This window comes from Nomascus leucogenys, unplaced genomic scaffold (assembly GCF_006542625.1).
Source record: "Nomascus leucogenys isolate Asia unplaced genomic scaffold, Asia_NLE_v1 Super-Scaffold_285, whole genome shotgun sequence".
NCBI lineage: Eukaryota > Metazoa > Chordata > Mammalia > Primates > Hylobatidae > Nomascus > Nomascus leucogenys.
Window position 1 is genome coordinate 2,706,929 of NW_022095770.1, and position 18,806 is coordinate 2,725,734.

The window sequence follows — 18,806 nt, forward strand, 5'->3', positions numbered from 1 at the left end:
TCTTTGTTAATTTTCTGTCTCAATGATCTGTCTAATGGGGTGTTAAAATCTCCCACTATTATTGTGTGGGAGTCTAAGTCTATTTGAAGGTCTTTTTGAGCCTATGTCTGTCTTTGTGTGTGAGATGGGTCTCTTGCAGATAGCATACCAATGGATCTTGGTTTTTTGTCCAGCTTGCCACTCCGTGTTTTTTAATTGGGGCATTTAGCCCATTTACACTTAAGATTAGTATTGTTATGTGTGGATTCAATCCTGTCATCATGATGCTAGCTGGTTATTTTGCAGACTTGTTTATGTGGTTGCTTCATAGTGTCACTGGTCTGTGTACTTCAGTGTATTCTTGTAGTGGCTAATAACAGTTTTTCCTTTCCATATTTACTGCTTCCTTCAGGAGCTCTTTTAAGGCAGGTCTGGTGGTAATGAATTCCCTCAACATTTGCTTGTCCTGAAAGGATCTTATTTCTCCTTGGCTTATGAAGCTTAGTTTGGCTGGATATGAAATTCTGTGTTGGAATTTCTTTTCTTTAAGAATGTTGAATATTGTCCCCCAATCTCTTCTGGCTTGTAGGGTTTCCACTGAGGGGTCTGCTTTTAGTCTGATGGGCTTCCCTTTGTAGGTGACCTAGCCTTTCTCTCTGGCTGCTCTTAACATTTTTTCTTTCATTTCTACCTTGGAGAATCTGATGATCATATGTCCCAGGAATGATCTTCTCATGGAGTATCTCACTGGGGTTCTCTGCATTTCCTGAATTTGAATGTTGGCCTGTCTAGCTAGGTTGGGGAAGTTCTCCTGGAAAATATCCTGAAATATGTTTTCCAAATTGTTTCCATTCTCCCCATCTCTTTCAGGTACCCCAATCAGTCATAGATTCCGTCTCTTTACATAATCCCATGTTTCTTGGAGGTTTTGTTCATTCGTTATCATTCTTTTTCTCTATTCTTGTCTGCCTGTATTATTTCAGAAAGACAGTCTTCAAGCTCTGAGATTCTTTCAGAGGAAGAATCTTTCAGAGGAAGACCAAGCAGAGCTTGGCCTATTCTTCTATGAATACTTCTGATTGCATTGTGAAGTTCTTGTGGTGTGTTTTTCAGCCCTATCAGGTCAGTTATGTTCTTCTCTATAATATCTATTTTGGCTGTCAGCTCCTGCATTGTTTTATCATGATTTTTAGCTTCCTTGCATTGGGTTACAACTTGCCTCTTTAGCTCAGCGACGTTCACTTTTATCCACGTTCTGAAGTCTACTTCTTTCATTGCAGTGATCTTAGCTTTACCCCAGTTCCAAACCCTTGCTGGAGAGATGCTGCAGTCATTTGGAAGGAAGACGGCACTTTGGCTTTTTGAGTTTTTAGTGTTTTTATGCTGATTCTTTCTCATCTTTTTGGGCTTATCTACCTTTGATTTTTGAGGTTGCTGACCTTCGGATGGGGTTTTGGGGTTTCTTTTGTTTTTCTTTTAATAATCTGGCCACTTTTCCATAAAGCTGCTGTGGCTTGCTGGGGGTCACCTCCAGACTCTAGTCACCTTGGATTTTCCAGTACCTGGAGGTATCACCAGTGAAGGCTGTGAAACAGAAAAAACGGCAACCTGCCCCTTCCCCTGGGAGCTCCATCCTAGGGAGGTATGAACTTGTTGCTGGCCTAAACACACCTGTAGGAGATAGCCGGAGACCCCATTTGGGAGGTCTCACCCACTCAGGAGGAACAGGATTGGGGAGCCACTGAAAGAAGCAATCTAGCCACACTTCCGAAGAGAAATTGCTGCGCTGGGGTACCACTTGCATCCGCAGTTGGCTTGGGATCTCCAAAGCGTGGAGACTGGTGTGGCTAAGTCACCAAAACAGCAAAGATGGCAGCCTGCCCCTCCCCCCAGGAACTCTGTCCCAGGAAGTCTTCAAATCTCTGTCAGCCAGAGAATATCAACAGGAGTGGCTGGAGGCCACAGTTTGGGAGGTCCTGCCCAGTGAGAAGGAATGGATCAGGGACCCTCTTAAAGAAGCAGTCTGGCCATATTTTGGTAAAGCAGCTGTGCCGCATTGGGAGATCGTTTCAGCCCCCAGTTGGTTTGGGCTCCCCAGAGCTGAAAGGCTGGAATGGCTGGGATGCCCAAACAGCAAAGGTGGCAGCCCTCTCCACCATCCAGGCACCCTGTCCCAGGGAGAGATCAGAATTTTATGGGCTGTAGAAAATGGGCAGAGGTGGCTGGAGGCCTTGTTTTGGAAGACCCACCAGTGAGGAGGAATGGATAGGAGTCCTGCTTAAAAAAGCAGTCTGGCCACGTTTTGGCAGAGCAGCTGTTCTGTGCTGGGGGATTCTTTCCACACCTGGTGGGTTTGGACTCTCCAAAGCCTACAGGCTGGAACAGCTGAGTCATCCAAACAGCAAAGGTGGTGCCCTCACCCCCACCCCACCCACCCCCAGAACTCCACCTTGTCTCAGGTAGGTGCTACACTGCTGCCCGTGGCTGGCTGGAATTCCAAGCCAGTTGATCTTATCTGGTGAGGTGCCATGGAAGTGAGGCCCACAGACCAATGATGCTCAGCTCCCTGGATTCAGCCTCCTTCCTAGGGGTATGTACAGACCTCCTGCCTTGCCTGAGTGGCAGTCACCTTTGCTGGGGTTCCGGAGCCTGAGTATGTAAAGCTCCTCAGTGTCTGTGCATGCCTGAGCAGCTGCTCTGCCAATACCCCAATGCAGCTCTGTGTGTAAGACCCAAAGGCCTGGTGGAGTGAGTTCACAGGGGATCTCCTGATCCAAAGGTTGCAAAGATCAGTGGGAGAAGCATCATTCCCCATGTTTGCACATTCACTCACCACCTCCCTGGTGGGGTGAGGGGAGGGGGTTTCCTTTGGGTCTGTGTTGCTCCTATGTAGGTCATTGCCCTGCCCTGCTTTCCTCTATCCTCTGTGGGTCGAGCTGATTCCTTAATCACTCCCAATGCAAGTATCTGGATGTTTCAGATAAAGGTGATGTATGTACTCACCCCTTCGTTCCTCTCTGAGAGAGCCATGCCCCATACCTGCTTCTAGTTGGCCATCTTCGAAAATAAAATTAAGAAAACAATTTCATTTACAAGCACATCAAAAAGAGTAAAATACTTAAGAAAAAATTTAACAAAGAAGTGAAAGACTTGCAGCCTAAAAAGTACAAAGAAATTAAGGAAGACCTAAATAAATGAAAAAAATCCCATGTTCATGGACCAAAAGACTTTGTTAGAATGGCAATACTCCCTAGATTGATCTACAGATTCAATGCAATTCCTATCAGAATCCCAGCTGGTTTCATTGCAGAAATTGATAACCTAAAATTCATATGGAAAAGAAAGAGATGCAGATTAGTCAAACGTTTAAAAAGACAGATAAAGTTGGAGCAATCACACCTCCTAATTTCAAAATTTACTATAAAGCTACAGTAATCAAGACAGTGTGGTACTGTCATAGGACAGACACAGAGATTGATAAGATAGAATTGATAGTCTAGAAATAAACCATTACATTTATGGTCAATTGATTTCCAACAGAGGTGCTAAGATAGTTCAATGGTGGAAAGAATAGTCTTTTCAACAAATGATGCTGGGAAAACTAGATATCCATATAAATAATAAAGTTGGATCCCTACCTCACACCATATGCAACAATTAGCTCAAAATGGATCAGATCTAAATGTTGCAGCTAAAACTATAAAAGTCTTAAAAGAACATATAAGAATAAATCTTTGAATACTTGAATTATGCATTGGTTTCTTAGATATGGCACCAAAGACACAATTGACAAAAGAAAAATAAATCAATTGAACCACCACATTTAAAACTTTGTGCTTCTTTTGCCAGAGATTCAGGTTTTAAAAAACAAAAAACCTTTGTGCTTCAAAGGACATTATCAAGAAAGTGAAAAGATGATCCATAGTATGGGAGAAAATGTTTACAGATATGTATCAGATAAGGGATCGTATCCAGAATATACAAAGAAGTCGTGCAACTCAACAATAAAAAGTAAATAACCCAATTTTTTAAATGGGCAAAGGATTTGAATAGAAATTTCTCAAAAAAAATACAAATGGTCAATAAGCACATGAAAAGATGCTCAACATCGGTAGTCATTAGGAAAACGCATATCAAAACCACAATGAGGCCGGGCATGGTGGCTCATGCCTGTAATCCCAGCACTTCGGGAGGCCCAGGCTGGCAGATCACCTTAGGTCAGGAGTTTGAGACCAGCTTGGCCAACATGGTGAAACCCCGTCTCCACTAAAAATACAAAAATTAGCCAGGTGTGGTGGCATGCGCCTGTAGTCCCAGCTACTTGGGAGGCTAAGGCAGGAGAATCACTTGAACCCAGGAGGTGGAGACTGCAGTAAGCCAAGATCGTGCCAGTGCACTACAGCCTGTGCAACAGAGTAAGACTCCATCTCCAAAAAAAAAAAAAAGAAAAAAGAAAAAAAAACCACAATGAGATACCACTTTACAGCCACTAGGATGGCTAGAATCAAAAGAATGGACAATAATAAGTTTTGTTGACAATGTGGAACCCTGAGCATTGTTGATGGGAACATAAAATGGTGTAGTCACTTTGGAAAACAGTTTGGTAGTTCATCAAAATGTTAAATATATAATTACCATATGACTCAACAATTTCACTTCTAGGTATATACGCAAGAGAAATAAAGCATATGTCCACACAAACACTTGTACATAAATATTTATAGCAGCATCATTCATAATAGCTAAAAGGGGAAACAGCCCAAACATCCAACTGATGACAGATAAACAAAATGTGGTATATCCATAAAATGGAATGTTATTCAGCCATAAAAAGGAATGGGGAATGGATCCATACCACCACATGGGTAACCTTGAAAGCACTAACTGAAAGAAGCTAGATGTGAAGGTCACATATTAAATACTTCTATTTATGTGAAATGTTCCGAACAGGAAAATCTATAGAGCCAGAAAGTAGATTTGTGGTTGCCAGGGGCTTTCGACAACAGGAGGGGAGGGGAGCGGTCATTGCTAATGATTACAGGGTTCTTGAGTGGGAGTGAGAAAAAATGTTCTAAAATGTATTGTGGTGATCGTTACATAACTCTGTGAACATACAAAAACCATTGAATTCTATATTTTAAAAGGGTAAATTTTATGGGATGTGGATTATAGCTCAATAAAGCTGTCATTAAGAAAGGAAAAGGAAGGGGAGGGGAGAAAAGGGAAAGGGGAGGGAGGACAGGGGAGGGGAGGGGAGGGGAGGGGAGGGGAGGGGAGGGGAAGGGGGGAGAAAAAAGATAAGTCGTGGCATATCTGTTCCCTTTTACCTGTCATTATGTGTCAGTGCCTCCCATTGGCCTAAACTACCCAGAAGCCAGAGGGAAAGCCATTTGGGACTATATTCCATTGTGACACTAAGCAGAGCAAGGGAAGGATGGGGACACTTCTCTCACACATCTCTGACTCCCCAACATCTAACCCATGGCCTGGCATGTGATATTCATGCTATAGCTTTGTTCAATCAGTAAATGGCCCCTCATCTAGATTCTGCCAGGCAGCACAGGGGGCTTTTGAATGTAAATGACCTAATGATTCAGGATCCTATGACCAGCGACTGTCACCCTCTGTCACCTTTCTTCTGCCCCATTATGTCTGAAGGCACTGAAGGGGCCCTGCGTGAGTCAGGGAGGGCTGGGGGGAGGAGCAAGGGTGGGAGGGGCAGGGAAGAGGGTGGCTCCTCTCACAACTTAAAAGGGGCTCGAACCACTTCCTCCCCAGACAGGGGTAGCGCGAGGCCGGGCACAGCCTTCCTGTGTGGTTTTACCGCCCAGAGAGCGTCATGGACCTGGGTGAGTGAGCCTCTTCATGTGAGAAGGAACAGTACCAGGGTCTTGGACACCCAGACTGACCCTGTGGAATGGGGGTGGAGGATGCGGGTGGAGCACATGGGGTGCTTCCTGGAGAAATCAGTTCGGATTTGGTGGTCATTGGAAGCTACTTCCAGAGAATGCCCCCTGCTGTCCCAGGAGGGGTGCATCTGCCCTTTCAGACCTGGGGAAGGGGTCAGCCTTTGGTGCCAGTGGGGACAAGGGAGGAGCCGAGGTCATGTCTTTCTAAAACAGCAGGGACATAAGAGAGTGGTGGGGCTGGGCTTGGTGGTCTGGCAGAACCTGTTCTCATCATGAGGGTGATAGGTTAGGCCCTCTGGGACCTCTGGGGACAGGTTTCAACAGAGAAATTCTCCCTAGAGAGCTTAGGACCTTTTACCCACTCTCTGATTCCCACCTTTCTCCCCTGCCAAATATTCGTATACCTGTCCACTTGGGGTCATGAGGAGATGCAAATGAAACGTGACTGGGTTGTGAGAATGGTGCAGTGCACTGCAAATGCAAGCTCTGGTTGCTTTCTCTCTGCTGCACATCCCACCAGCTTTGGTCTGGCTTTGCTGTTGCCTCTTGCAAGTTAAGGAATGGGCAGGCAGCATGGAATGGGATGGCAAGGGGCACTCAACTTGGAGAAATCATAGCCAGGCCTTCAGCACAGCCCCTGCCCCTCAGCAAACCTCACGCACTCTGCCCCGGCAGACAACTCTACTCTTTAGAAAGCCCTTTCTCGGGTCTACCCTCCATCTTGACTAGAAGGGGTTAAGGGGAAGCATTGAGGGTGTTCTGAGTGGTTGATCCAGCTCCAGACACCCCTTTATAAATCTCAGCTGTGAAGTCAGGCCAGGCTGAGGCTAAGAAGACCAGGTTCCTAGATGGCTTGTCTCACCAGCAAACAATGCACCACAGCAGTCTCAAAGCCACAAGGGGTTGGCTTTAAAAAGTGAAGGTTCCCTGACGCTGTCCTCACACCCCTCCTCGCCACACCACAGCCGCCTTGATTTCATCTCTTCCTTCCCTGCCTGCCCTGAACCCTGGGTCTGGACCCAGCAAACAGCTGTGAAAGGGTTAAAGTGGTCACCCCACCCACTGACTGTGAACTCCTGAAAGGCATGTTTGGGTGCTTTGAGGATGTGAGGAGAAAATGTCTGTGGAATGAATGAATACACCATATCAAGAACTCCGTAGAGTTTAGTTTTCGAAAATCTCTTCCAAATGCCTCATTTCCCAGCCAGTCTACCCTTAAATCCCACTCCCCAGCACCCCCTCCACCGCCCCCCAACACAATCCCACAGTACAGACGTCATCCACAGAAGACCCTGCTCCAGCCTTTCATACTGGCCCCCAGGAAGGAAACCAAGCAGTGCCCAGTGGTGTGCTGCTGGGCGTTTGAAAAGCAGCTCCCCAGGGTGGAGCATTGGTAGCTGCCTCCAGGGTGGAGGGAAAGTCCTGAATTTGTAGTGCTCGCCAATTTCCATGGTGTAAATTCTCCCGCCCTGGCTGATTGATTTCAAGCCATCCACATGACTGAACAGGGGTTGGGAAGATATGCACAGTGTCTTACCCCAGACTAGGTTTGGGGGTGCTAGACTCCTAGGCTTTGATGCAGGGAGAGAAAGTAATCTCTGGTCCAGGAAGAAGGGATGTTCTTGCCACTTCACTCAACTTGAGAGAGCCCCAACGGTCAAACCCGAAATACTGGTAGGAGGGGAAGCCACTGACAAGCTTTGCTCAAAACGGGCTCTGGGCCGTTGATGGGGTGGGTGGGCCTCGGAGGATCTGTTGTTCTGCTCTTCATCTGCCCAGCAAGGAGCAAGAGGTGGGTGAGGAGGCAGGGTTTCTGTTACACAAAATGAAAACTCCAAAGCAGGGCTGAGCTGGCCTTTTTCACGGTTTGAATGAGCAGCTCTGAGGCACCCTCCCCACCTTCGAGCAATGAGACCAAAGATCTTTCATAATTCTCAAAAGCAAAGCAAGGAAAAAATGAACCCATGAGAGATGTGTGCCTCACAGCTCATACATAAATGGCGGCAAAGGGGGATGCCGAAGCTAATTCAGGGCCAATTTCTTGCCTGCCAGAAACTTGGCTGGGGAGGAGAGGAATGCTGCAGCCTGGGGTCGCTGTTGGAAAAATCTCTCCTCTTTGCTTGGGACATTCAGTCAACTCTCATTGTTTGAAGGATTCAAGGATGACCAGTCTGGTGGGGAGAGTGACACATATGTCACGAAGCCACTGCAACAGAATGAGATACAGCATTGACCGGGGCAAGGGCAAGACAAGAAGGGAATAGTGAACCTGGGTCAGAGAGGTATTTAAGGTGGCTTTTCAAGGGTGTGTAGGAGTTGTCAAGCCCAACAAGGAGCCACAAGGGGCCCAGGATGTGGCAGGAACGGCAAACTCCATTGCCATCAGAGGCCGACAAGGTAAAAGAGGGAACGGGCATAAGGTGCAGGAAGTGGAGGGGAGTAGAGTGACCCAGAGGGTGCATGCCCCGCCTAAAGGCATTCAAATCCATTATTTCAAAAACTCCACACTGACAAGCAGAGTGTCCCGGGGACTAAGGCTGCAGCCATGTAGATGGTCAGCTGAGACAACAGTAACAGAGACATGAAAGAAGCAAGCGGAGGGGAGGGTGGAGTAGCTGGCCATGCCAAGGAGGAAGATGAGGAGGAAGGACACAGGCACAGGAGACCCAATCCTTAAAATGTGGTACAGCATCCCTAAGGAATTTGGACTTTATCCTGAAAACAATGGGGACCCATCAAAGATTTTTATTTTTCAAGTAAGTGAATTAAAGGATGAGATTTGTGTTTTGGAAGGAGTTCTGTGGCAGCAAAGAGGCAGCAAAGCCCTGTGTCAGAACAGAGGTGGGGCCGGCTCTGTTGGGGGCCAGGATGTTGGGGGATGGAAGCAAGAAGCACTGGTGGCCAGTGGGGCATGGGGAGCAAAGATTCCCTTCGTGCTCCGTGGAGCGTCCTAGACACAGCAGGCTCATCAGAAACGCAGCCTGATGCAGTAGCCAGAGCCCAAACCTTGCTATCCTGTTCAAATCTCAGGTCCCTCTCTTAGCAGCTGTGTGGCCCCAGGCACTTGGCTTAATCTCTCTGGGCCTCTGTTTTCTGGAATCTAGGATGAGGATCACCGGGGTAGCTCAAGAGATGTTATGAGGGAGAGACACATACAGACCCAGTGGCAACACAGAAGGATGGTTAGGAGTGTGGTTTCTGGAGTTGGAGGGTTTGAAAGCCTGCTCCCCTGCTGGCCATTGTGTGACTCTGAGAAAGTTACTTGCTGTGTTTCAGTTTCTCATTGGTAAATGGGGATAATAGTAGCTCCTACCTCGTGGCGCTTTTGAGAGGATGACATGAGACCATACGTGCAGACAGTGTGGCGCGCAGTGAGAGCTCAGTGAATGTGAATTATCTCATTGGATATAGCAGTTGATAACATAGAAACTGCAAGATCTACCTGGCTCTCACCCATCCCTGCCTACTGCCTGAAAGTGGATTCCCCAGATCTCTAGACCTCTCACCACCTCCCTGCTTCTCCTCTGCCTCCCCTATCCATAAAAAAAAGAGAGAGAGAGAGAGAAAAGTTGTGTTGGCAGGTGAGGAAGTTCAGAGAGGAAAAAGCTTGGGGTGGCTCTTGGGGCGAGCTGATTGGGCAACTGTGATTTCCTGGGCAGTCTGGAGGACCTGGAAAAATGTGGGGATGGAAATTCATGGTTTGGAGGTGGGGGCAGCCAGCCAATAATTATCTTTCCGGGATGGGAAGTCTCTCATGTTGGGGGCTCAGGTTGAGTTCTAGGGAATTTTCATGATGATCATTACTGAAAACTCAAGAACTCAGAAAACACCCAACATCTAGGTCAACCACTCCTTAGCCCCAGAGATTCCCAACTTCATTGGTCTCACTGAAGCTGCTGCCCAAGACCAGTTGCTTTATGACTTTGTAACAGACAGGGATGATCTGACTCATGGCCACTGACCAGGCTCCCTTTTGCCACATACAAGAGTTCCCCTAAGTTTCCCTGTGATGTTTCTTGAAAGCCACCTGTTTTGGACCTACAAGACCCTTGCTCATCCACCTCATCCAAAACACCTGGAATGAGAACTCACCGGCACACACGCCAGCACTCCCCCAACTCCCCTCCCCTGATGGGAACAGCAGGAGTGGGACAGCGCCCAGGAGAAGGGGTTATTAACAGAGTTCAACAGAAACACAGTTCTTGCTCCTCAGATCTCACCCATTGTGACTTATCAAAACTTTGAGGTTTCTCATTTCTCTCTGACAGTCAGAGCGGGCTTTCTCTAGAGTAACCGAAAGACATTTACGTGTTTAAAGAAACCTCGAGATCGACCTCTAGATGAGCCAGTGGAGGGCGGGTGGAGCGTTGAACCGTGAAGAGTGTGGTTGGGCGTAAACATGTGGACTTAAACTCAGGAGCTCAGGGGTAATTCAGTGAAAAAGGGGAATGAGGGGTGCGGTGGGGAGCTCTGTTGCAACAGGGTCCAATCCCGGCAGGACTACAAATGCCCGAGCGCAGGCTGGGAACGAGGGGACAGCGGCTGCCTGTCCCCAGAATAGAAAATGCAGCTAGGAAGCCCTCTTTGAGTGGACAGTGGAGGAGTGGACTGCCAGGCCAAGCATCAGGGGCTTCATACTCAGGGCCGGTTAGAGCCCCTGAGGATTTAGGAGGAAGGTGAGGTGGGGACTGGCATCAGAGCTAAGCTTTAGGAAGATGTGTCTAGCAGTAGCGTGCAGGATAATTTGCTCAAGGCGGGAGAAATACCTATTTATTTATGTAGCCCGATGCAGTCTCCCCTTCCCGGAGGAACTCCCAAGCCCAGAATCCCCGGCTTTACACACTTTCCCGGGAACACATTAACCAACTGCAACCTGGGTGCCATGCAGGGAGGCCTCCAGCAGGTGGTGCTGTGGCCAAGGACACGGAAGCGCTGGGCTCTCACTGCTTCCCCAGCCTCCAGGAGAAGGTGCCTTAAACAGGTTCCCACGCATTTCCTGGCCCTATTGAGCTTGGAGCTGCCAAGGGCCTGCCTTCACTTGTGGCATCGCAGTTACTGACTCTCCAGTGGGCCAGGCCCTACCTAGCTGGGACCTGAGGGTCAGGATACGGGAAGAGGGCTACTGTCGCCCTGACTTGTAGGTAAGCTAAGACAGCTAGGCAAATTATTCTGTCAACTGTCCTCCCTGCTCAGCCTCAGGAAGAAATAAGTTCCTGCTGGGCCCCAGGCTCAGCCACAAAACCAGACTGAGCACATCCGGGCCTTGTGCTAAACCGGGGTCCCCATCGGCTGCTCAGACCCCAGGAAGCCTCCTGACTTCCAGAACACATCCCTTCCCGAAGCTGACCCTGTTGCCCCTTTCACTTGCCCCCCAAGCCTAGGTTAGAAAACAAGTTAAAGGAGGGAAAGTGTGTGCAGACACTTCAGTTAAGCAAAAAAATAAAGAAAGAAAGAAGTCATGACATCAGGAAAGAGTGTCCTCCCCCCACACTGCCACAGGACAGTGTCCCCTCTGTGTCCTCTCGGGCCATCTTGATGCCCTCTCCCTTGGAAAAAGGGCAGGCATTCGTTTACTTGTCATTCATGTATTTATTCATCATTCATGTATTTATCCATCATTCATGTATTTATCATTCACATACTCATTAGCACGCAATTGTGGGGCACCTTCTCAATTCTGGGCCTGCACAAGATAAAAGGGAAGGGATCTCTGCCCCAAAGGCAGGCCAAGGGTGTTCGCCCAGTGGACCAACAGTCAGTGCTGAATGAATGTCATTTCAGTGAGGGGGTGTTGTGGAGCTGGTGGGGCCCTGAGGCAGTCTCCATCCCTGTGGACCAGTAAGAAACTTCATCCCTCTACCCAGCCTGTGGGGTCATCCTCCTTCCTCAGCCCGCCTCCCTCAGGAGGCACTCAGGCTTGGCTTCGTGCACATGTGGCTGCCCACTCACCTGGATGCCAGGAAAATGCTCCTGGGCCAGTGGCTACCAGCACCAAAGCAGGGCTGGAAACGTGTGCACCTACCCCACGACCTCATAGCCTTGCCGCCTCATCCCACATCAGGTGGAGTGGGAGGGGGCGCTCAGACCCACCAACCAAGCTCAGTCTTGAGGAGTGGTCTGGGCTAGAGAAGACTTCCCAGCCCCAAGAAGCAGCCCAGATGGGCCAAGACAGGGGGTGGGAGGGGCTGCCCTGCATTCTGATGCTGCTTCTTTCCAGGACCTGGGAGTGGAGGAGGACGAGAAGGAGGTGAGGACAGTGATGCCGGGCAGCGGGCCAGGTGTTCAAAGGCACAATCTGGTTCTGATGTTCTCTTTCAGCAAACACAGTGCCTGGAGCTTGGGAGGAAAGTTCCCAACAGCGTCTCCCCGTCCACTGCTTTCTTTAATAACAAAGACTTGTCCCTGCCAAGCAATAACTTTCTCGCCTTGTCTCCTACAGGGAAACCAATGAAAAGCGTGCTGGTGGTAGCTCTCCTTGTCATTTTCCAGGTGAGGTTCCCTGCCAAGGAAAGCTCTGTTCCCTTCTCCACATGGCCTCCCAAGTCAGGGGTTTAGTGAAGGAGCTGGGCATTTGCTAGAAGATACAAGACCCAGACATAAGCCCGCCTGCCATTCATTAAGCTAATGGCTGCCCCCTCACCATCTGCTGAGTGACCCTGGAGAGCCACAGATGTTCTCTGGACTTCCTTTACTCCATTTAGGTTAAAACATGGGGGAAAATAACTTACCACCTTCCCTATCCCACCTCCAATCTCCCTGCCCAGGAGACAGAAACATGGACTCTGAGTTCTTAGAGAAGAGCTGCAAAAAGCAAAAAAGGCTACTGGGTTTTGTGCATGTGTGCTGAGAAAATCACCCTAGATCTGGTGATCTTGTTACTATCCTATCGCCCCAAAGTCATCTCTTTCCAACCTTCACCCAAAGGCTCCCCTCGCAGCCCCCGTTTTCTTTGGTGAAATAGAGACCCATCCAGCCTCCCTGGTGGGGGAGGGAAGAGAGGATGGGGCCCTAGGGATGGGGAGAGGGGTGGATGAGCACATACTTTATAGCAGGCCTGAATTCAGCAGGAACAAAGACCCTCACTTTACAATGTTCTGTTTCTCCATCTAGAAACAGACAGAAAGTGTGCCTCACCAAGTGCCAAAGTTAGAAGAAACTGTAACTCACAGAGTCAACTTTCTCCCATTTGTGAGAGGTGGGAGCTCAGAGTGGGGTTAGGGGAGTCCAGCTGAGGCCAGAGCTAGAGAGGCAGTGCTTCAGAATTCGGCTCATCCCCAGGTCTGGAGGCCAGAGGGCAGCTTTCCAGAAGCTCAGGCCAGAGGCAGGCCCCACGCTGGGCACTGTTCCTAAAACCCCATCCCAGAGGCCCCGGAGTCTGGGCTGCAGCCCACAGCCTGGCCCCCTTCCCCATCACCACTCCCTCCTCTCTCTCCCCTGTCTCCAGGACTCTGGGGGGCTGTATTGCTGGCAGTGGAGGCTGGAAGGTTGGGAAGGGGAGGAGGACAGCTGAGGCTCATTCTTCCCTTTCACTTGGGGAGGGGGTGCTCAGACAGGGAAGGATGTGGTGGGGCTGTGGGCTGCAGAGGCAGTGAGGCTGGGGGAGGGAGAATTATAAAACAGGAACAAGGTTCAAGGGGAGAAGGGAACGCAGGACTGGATGATGCACAGTGCACTTCATAGAGGCCGGGAGTACCGCCCTCCAGGAAGGCTGAGACCCCCTCATGTCCAGGGACCCCGGGTCTAAGGCCTTGGGCCGTAACCATGGCTGGGCCAAAGGCAGCAGCCTCCTTCAGGGCTCCCAGCCTGCAGCCATGCCCAGGAGAGGGAAGAGGGGTTGCCACTGACTTTTCGTCTCAGGCTTGCAATGGCCAAAGAAAAGGCTCCTGGACATCATTTTGTCCTCACCCTGTTCCTGAGCAGGACAGTGACGAATCCAGAACTTGGATGTGAAAAAGAGATAGAGACAAGATGCAGTGAATCCCTCCAGCACAAATGTGTAGAAACCCGTCGTCGCTGAGCTGCTGAATCTGGTTCCTGGAGTTAGAACCACGAGCCTCGTGAGGCAGGTCCTCCAGCCCAGCTCCCTGCCCTGCACAAACCCGTCCATCGCTGTGCGCAGAGGCACGGGCAGGCATGGGCCCCATCCTTCATTGATAAAATCACAGCAGGCTGCTGAACCTTCACCCAGCCCTGCAGACAGGCTAAAAAAAGCTCCAGCAGCTGAGTCCTGCTGATTGGGATCTGCCGGAAGAGATGCGAGGAAGAGAGAGGCAGAGAGGTGGGGGGAGAGGGCGGGAGCACAGAGGGAGAGTGGGAGATGAGAGCTGCGCTTCCTTCCAGGGACACAGCTGCTGAGGAGGCCTCGCCCCCACCCCCATGGCCCATCATCCATTCACGGAGTTTATGGCACTTGGGCTCACGTTGCCTGAGCTCCTGCTGGGTGCTAAGAGGGAACTCAGGATCTAGAGTCTCTCCAGGTCACCCACCACCCATGATCACAGCAGTTTGCCCCAAATCCAAGGCTTCGTGGCCTCCAAATGGGAGCATTTGCCTTCCTCTCTTCCTACTCCAGGCCCTCCTCAACCTTGACCCCCAGGTGGATTTTCCCCCTAAAGCTGAGGTCTTTTGTAAGCCCCCTGGAAAACTCCACCAAGTTCTAAAGGAGAGTCAAGAAGAAAGACACATGTTCCCTCTCTCATGGAGCTCCCAGAGGGCAAAATTAAAGCTCGATGGAGAGGAAATGGTGCTGGAGCCTGGGCTAGGTACCTCACAGCAACCATGTGAAGCAAATAGGATTCATCTCCATTTCACAGGAGAGAAAACTGAGGCTCTGAGAGAGAGAGAGAGAGTTTAACCAGCTCAAGGCTTATCTGGCCCCAGAGCCCAGCCGATCTCCAGTCCCCTGTCAGCACATGTAGAGTCTCTCAGACTTGGCAAAATCAGCCACTTGCTACCTATTAGCAGAACTGTGGAATCTCAGGCCCACCTCTGCCTACTGATTCAGGATAGACATTTTCACATGATTAATCAGGTGATGCGTATTGGAGTTAAAATTTGAGAAGCACTGATTTCAAACCAAAGAATCACCTGGAGACTTTAGGAAAACACAGATTCCTAGGCCCATCACCTGAGATTCTGGTTCAGAATCCTCAGGTGGGGCCTGAGAATTTGCATTCCTAACAAGTTCCCAGGTGATGCTATGATACTGATGATGCGGACCTCACGATGAAACCACTATTCCTCCCGCCTGGGCAACATGGCAAAATCCCATCTCTACTAAAAATACAAAAATTTGCTGGGTGTGGTGGCATAAGGCTGTGGTCCCAGCTACTCAGGAGGCTGAAGTAGGAGGATCACCTGAGCCTGGAGAGGCCGAGGCTGCAGGGAGCCATGATTGCACCACTGCACTCCAGCCTGGGCAACAGAGTGAGACCATGTCTCAAGAAAAAAAAAAAAAAGAAAAAAACCACTTCTCTAGGCTAAATCCCAGCCAGAGTTGGAGCCACCCAGCTAAACTGGACTGTTTTCCCTCATTTCCTTCCCCAAAGGTATGCCTGTGTCAAGATGAGGTCACGGACGATTACATCGGAGACAACACCACCGTGGACTACACTCTGTTCGAGTCTTTGTGCTCCAAGAAGGACGTGCGGAACTTTAAAGCCTGGTTCCTCCCTATCATGTACTCCATCATTTGTTTCGTGGGCCTACTGGGCAATGGGCTGGTCGTGTTGACCTATATCTATTTCAAGAGGCTCAAGACCATGACCGATACCTACCTGCTCAACCTGGCGGTGGCAGACATCCTCTTCCTCCTGACCCTTCCCTTCTGGGCCTACAGCGCAGCCAAGTCCTGGGTCTTCGGTGTCCACTTTTGCAAGCTCATCTTTGCCATCTACAAGATGAGCTTCTTCAGCGGCATGCTCCTACTTCTTTGCATCAGCATTGACCGCTACGTGGCCATCGTCCAGGCCGTCTCAGCTCACCGCCACCGTGCCCGCGTCCTCCTCATCAGCAAGCTGTCCTGTGTGGGCATCTGGATACTAGCCACGGTGCTCTCCATCCCAGAACTCCTGTACAGTGACCTCCAGAGGAGCAGCAGTGAGCAAGCGATGCGATGCTCTCTCATCACAGAGCATGTGGAGGCCTTTATCACCATCCAGGTGGCCCAGATGGTGATCGGCTTTCTGGTCCCCCTGCTGGCCATGAGCTTCTGTTACCTTGTCATCATCCGCACCCTGCTCCAGGCACGCAACTTTGAGCGCAACAAGGCCATCAAGGTGATCATCGCTGTGGTCGTGGTCTTCATAGTCTTCCAGCTGCCCTACAATGGGGTGGTCCTGGCCCAGACGGTGGCCAACTTCAACATCACCAGTAGCACCTGTGAGCTCAGTAAGCGGCTCAACATCGCCTACGACGTCACCTACAGCCTGGCCTGCGTCCGCTGCTGCGTCAACCCTTTCTTGTACGCCTTCATCGGCGTCAAGTTCCGCAACGATCTCTTCAAGCTCTTCAAGGACCTGGGCTGCCTCAGCCAGGAGCAGCTCCGGCAGTGGTCTTCCTGTCGGCACATCCGGCGCTCCTCCATGAGCGTGGAGGCCGAGACCACCACCACTTTCTCTCCATAGGCGACTCTTCTGCCTGGACTAGAGGGACCTCTCCCAGGGTCCCTGGGGTGGGGACAGGGAGCAGATGCAATGACTCAGGACATCCCCCTGCCAAAAGCTGCTCAGGGAAAAGCAGCTGTCCCCTCACAGTGCAAGCCCCTGCTCCAGAAGATAGCTTCACCCCAATCCCAGCTACCTCAACCAATGCCGAAGAAAGACAGGGCTGATAAGCTAACACCAGACAGACAACACTGGGAAACAGAGGCTATTGTCCCCTAAACCAAAAACTGCAAATGAAAGTCCAGAAACGGTTCCCACCTGCTGGAGTAAAGGGGCCGAGGAGGGTGAGTGCAAGGGGCATCGAGTGGCCTGATGAGTCCTCTGAGTGAACCTTCTTCCGGCCTCCCACAGACTCAAATGCTCAGACCAGCTCTTCTGAAAACCAGGCCTTGTCTCCAAGACCAGAGATAATGGGGAGACTTCTTGGCTTGGTGAGGAAAAGCGGATATCGGCTGGTCAAGTGAACTCTCTGAACCCCTCCCTCCATCGTTTTCTCCACTGTCCTCCAAGCCAGCAGGAATGGCAGCTGCCACGCTGCCCTAAAAGCACACTCATCCCCTCACTTGCCGCGTCACCCTCCCAGGCTCTCAACAGGGGAGAGTGTGGTGTTTCCTGCAGGCCAGGCCGGCTGCCTCCGCCTGACCAAAGCCACACTCTGGGCTCCCGAGTGGGGATGACATGCACTCAGCTCTTGGCTCCACTGGGATGGGAGGAGAGGACAAGGGAAATGTCAGGGGCGGGGAGGGTGACAGTGGCCGCCCAAGGCCCACGAGCTTGTTCTTTGTTCTTTGTCACAGGGACTGAAAACCTCTCCTCATGTTCTGCTTTCGATTCGTTAAGAGAGCAACATTTTACCCACACACAAATAAAGTTTTCCCTTGAGGAAACAACAGCTTTAAAAGAAAAAGGAAAAAAAAAGTCTCTGGTAAATGGCAAATGAGTGTGTCTTTGTTTTGCAATCCCCCACACCCCACCTGACCGTCCCCTCTCCCCTCCTCCCTGCCCTCCCCCAGGCCTCGTTTCTTAGAGATGCTCAGAACCACAAAGTTGCTCAGGAATGCTCTGAGCCTGTCCGGTGACACAGGACCAAGAGGCTGAAAGGTAGAAGGAAGATGAGGACAGGAGGTCCATCTTGCATATACCCTTCCAGAGTTCACAGGATAGGCCCCAAGCCTGCATAGTCAGCACTGAACAGGACATGCCGATCCTACTGCAGCTTTGGGAAGACCAAGTTGTCCAGGTAACCTCGATACCTGGGGACTCTGCATTTAGCAGCTCTTGCACAGTGGCCTGCTCACCTGTCCCAGCTCAGACCAGAACTAGAGCCCTTGACCTTTTGTCAGCCCCTTAGACTCTGAAAGCTGGGGTTTGGAGGGAGGGCCTTTCTGTGGGCTTGGAGACCACAGCATGCTGGACTAGGGGTCAGCGATGAGACACTTTGCTGGCCGCATGAGAGCTGGAACCACCCATGATCCTCTCTGCTAGCCACTGTAGCAGCAGTGGCCTCCATGGTGTATGTCATAGTCCCTTCCTGCTGCTACAACAAAATGCCACCAATGGAGTAATTTACAAACCATAGAAATGTATTTCTCACAGTTTTAGAGGATGGGAAGTCCAAGATCAAGACACCAACGGATTCAGTGTCTGGTGCAGGCTCTCTCTGCTTCCGAGATGGGGCCTTGCCATGCCCTCTGGAGGGGACAAACACTGTGTCCTCACATGGTAGGAGAGTGGAAGATCACAATGAGCTTAACTAGTTCCCTCCTGCTCTTTTATTGCTATAAGGGCATTAATCCCATTCACAAGGGTGGAGCCTTCATGACCTAATCACCTCCCAAACCCCCCCCCACTGACTTCTCATACCATTGCCTTGGGGTTTATGTTCCAACATATGAATGTTGGAGAGATACATACATTCAAACTTTAGTGTGGATACTGACTGTGGAGGAGCAGGGAGAGAGGGACAGACACAGGCCCCCACACAGGCCAGGTGTCCATGTCATTTCGTGTCTTGGTGCCACCCAGAGCCATGACTTCTGCAAGCCAGAGAGCAGGTCAGTCCAACCTACAATGCATCGAGAGGGGTCTGAAGGACCCAGAGCTGCAATAGCTCTGGGCTGTGGGGAACTAGAGGGAGGGCTGAGACACTCACGCAATAGGTGATTCCATCAATTTCCCCAAGTGGAAAGAGCCTCGTTGAAAATGGAGCTGCCTGGTAATGACGCTCATTCTCTCACCTCGCAAGCACGTGACA

At 50.3% G+C, this 18,806-nt stretch overlaps 1 protein-coding gene across 6 annotated transcripts; it reads left to right on the plus strand.

The window, feature by feature from the left end:
• Positions 1–5,743: 5,743 nt before the first annotated feature.
• On the plus strand, positions 5,744–17,489 carry CCR7 (C-C motif chemokine receptor 7). Of its 6 annotated transcripts, XM_012497521.2 has the most exons (4): positions 5,768–5,828; positions 6,118–6,119; positions 12,328–12,377; positions 15,437–17,489. In XM_012497521.2, exons 3-4 carry the CDS (start codon positions 12,336–12,338, stop codon positions 16,511–16,513), a joined length of 1,119 nt encoding a protein of 372 aa, XP_012352975.1. In that variant the 5' UTR covers positions 5,768–5,828; positions 6,118–6,119; positions 12,328–12,335; the 3' UTR covers positions 16,514–17,489. The 6 variants fall into 6 exon arrangements, with proteins under 6 accessions (XP_003278318.1, XP_012352976.1, XP_012352975.1 ...); XM_003278270.1 differs by lacking the exon at positions 6,118–6,119 and having other exon boundaries at positions 5,744–5,828; XM_012497518.1 differs by lacking the exons at positions 5,768–5,828; positions 6,118–6,119 and adding an exon at positions 10,223–10,564.
• Positions 17,490–18,806: the final 1,317 nt, after the last annotated feature.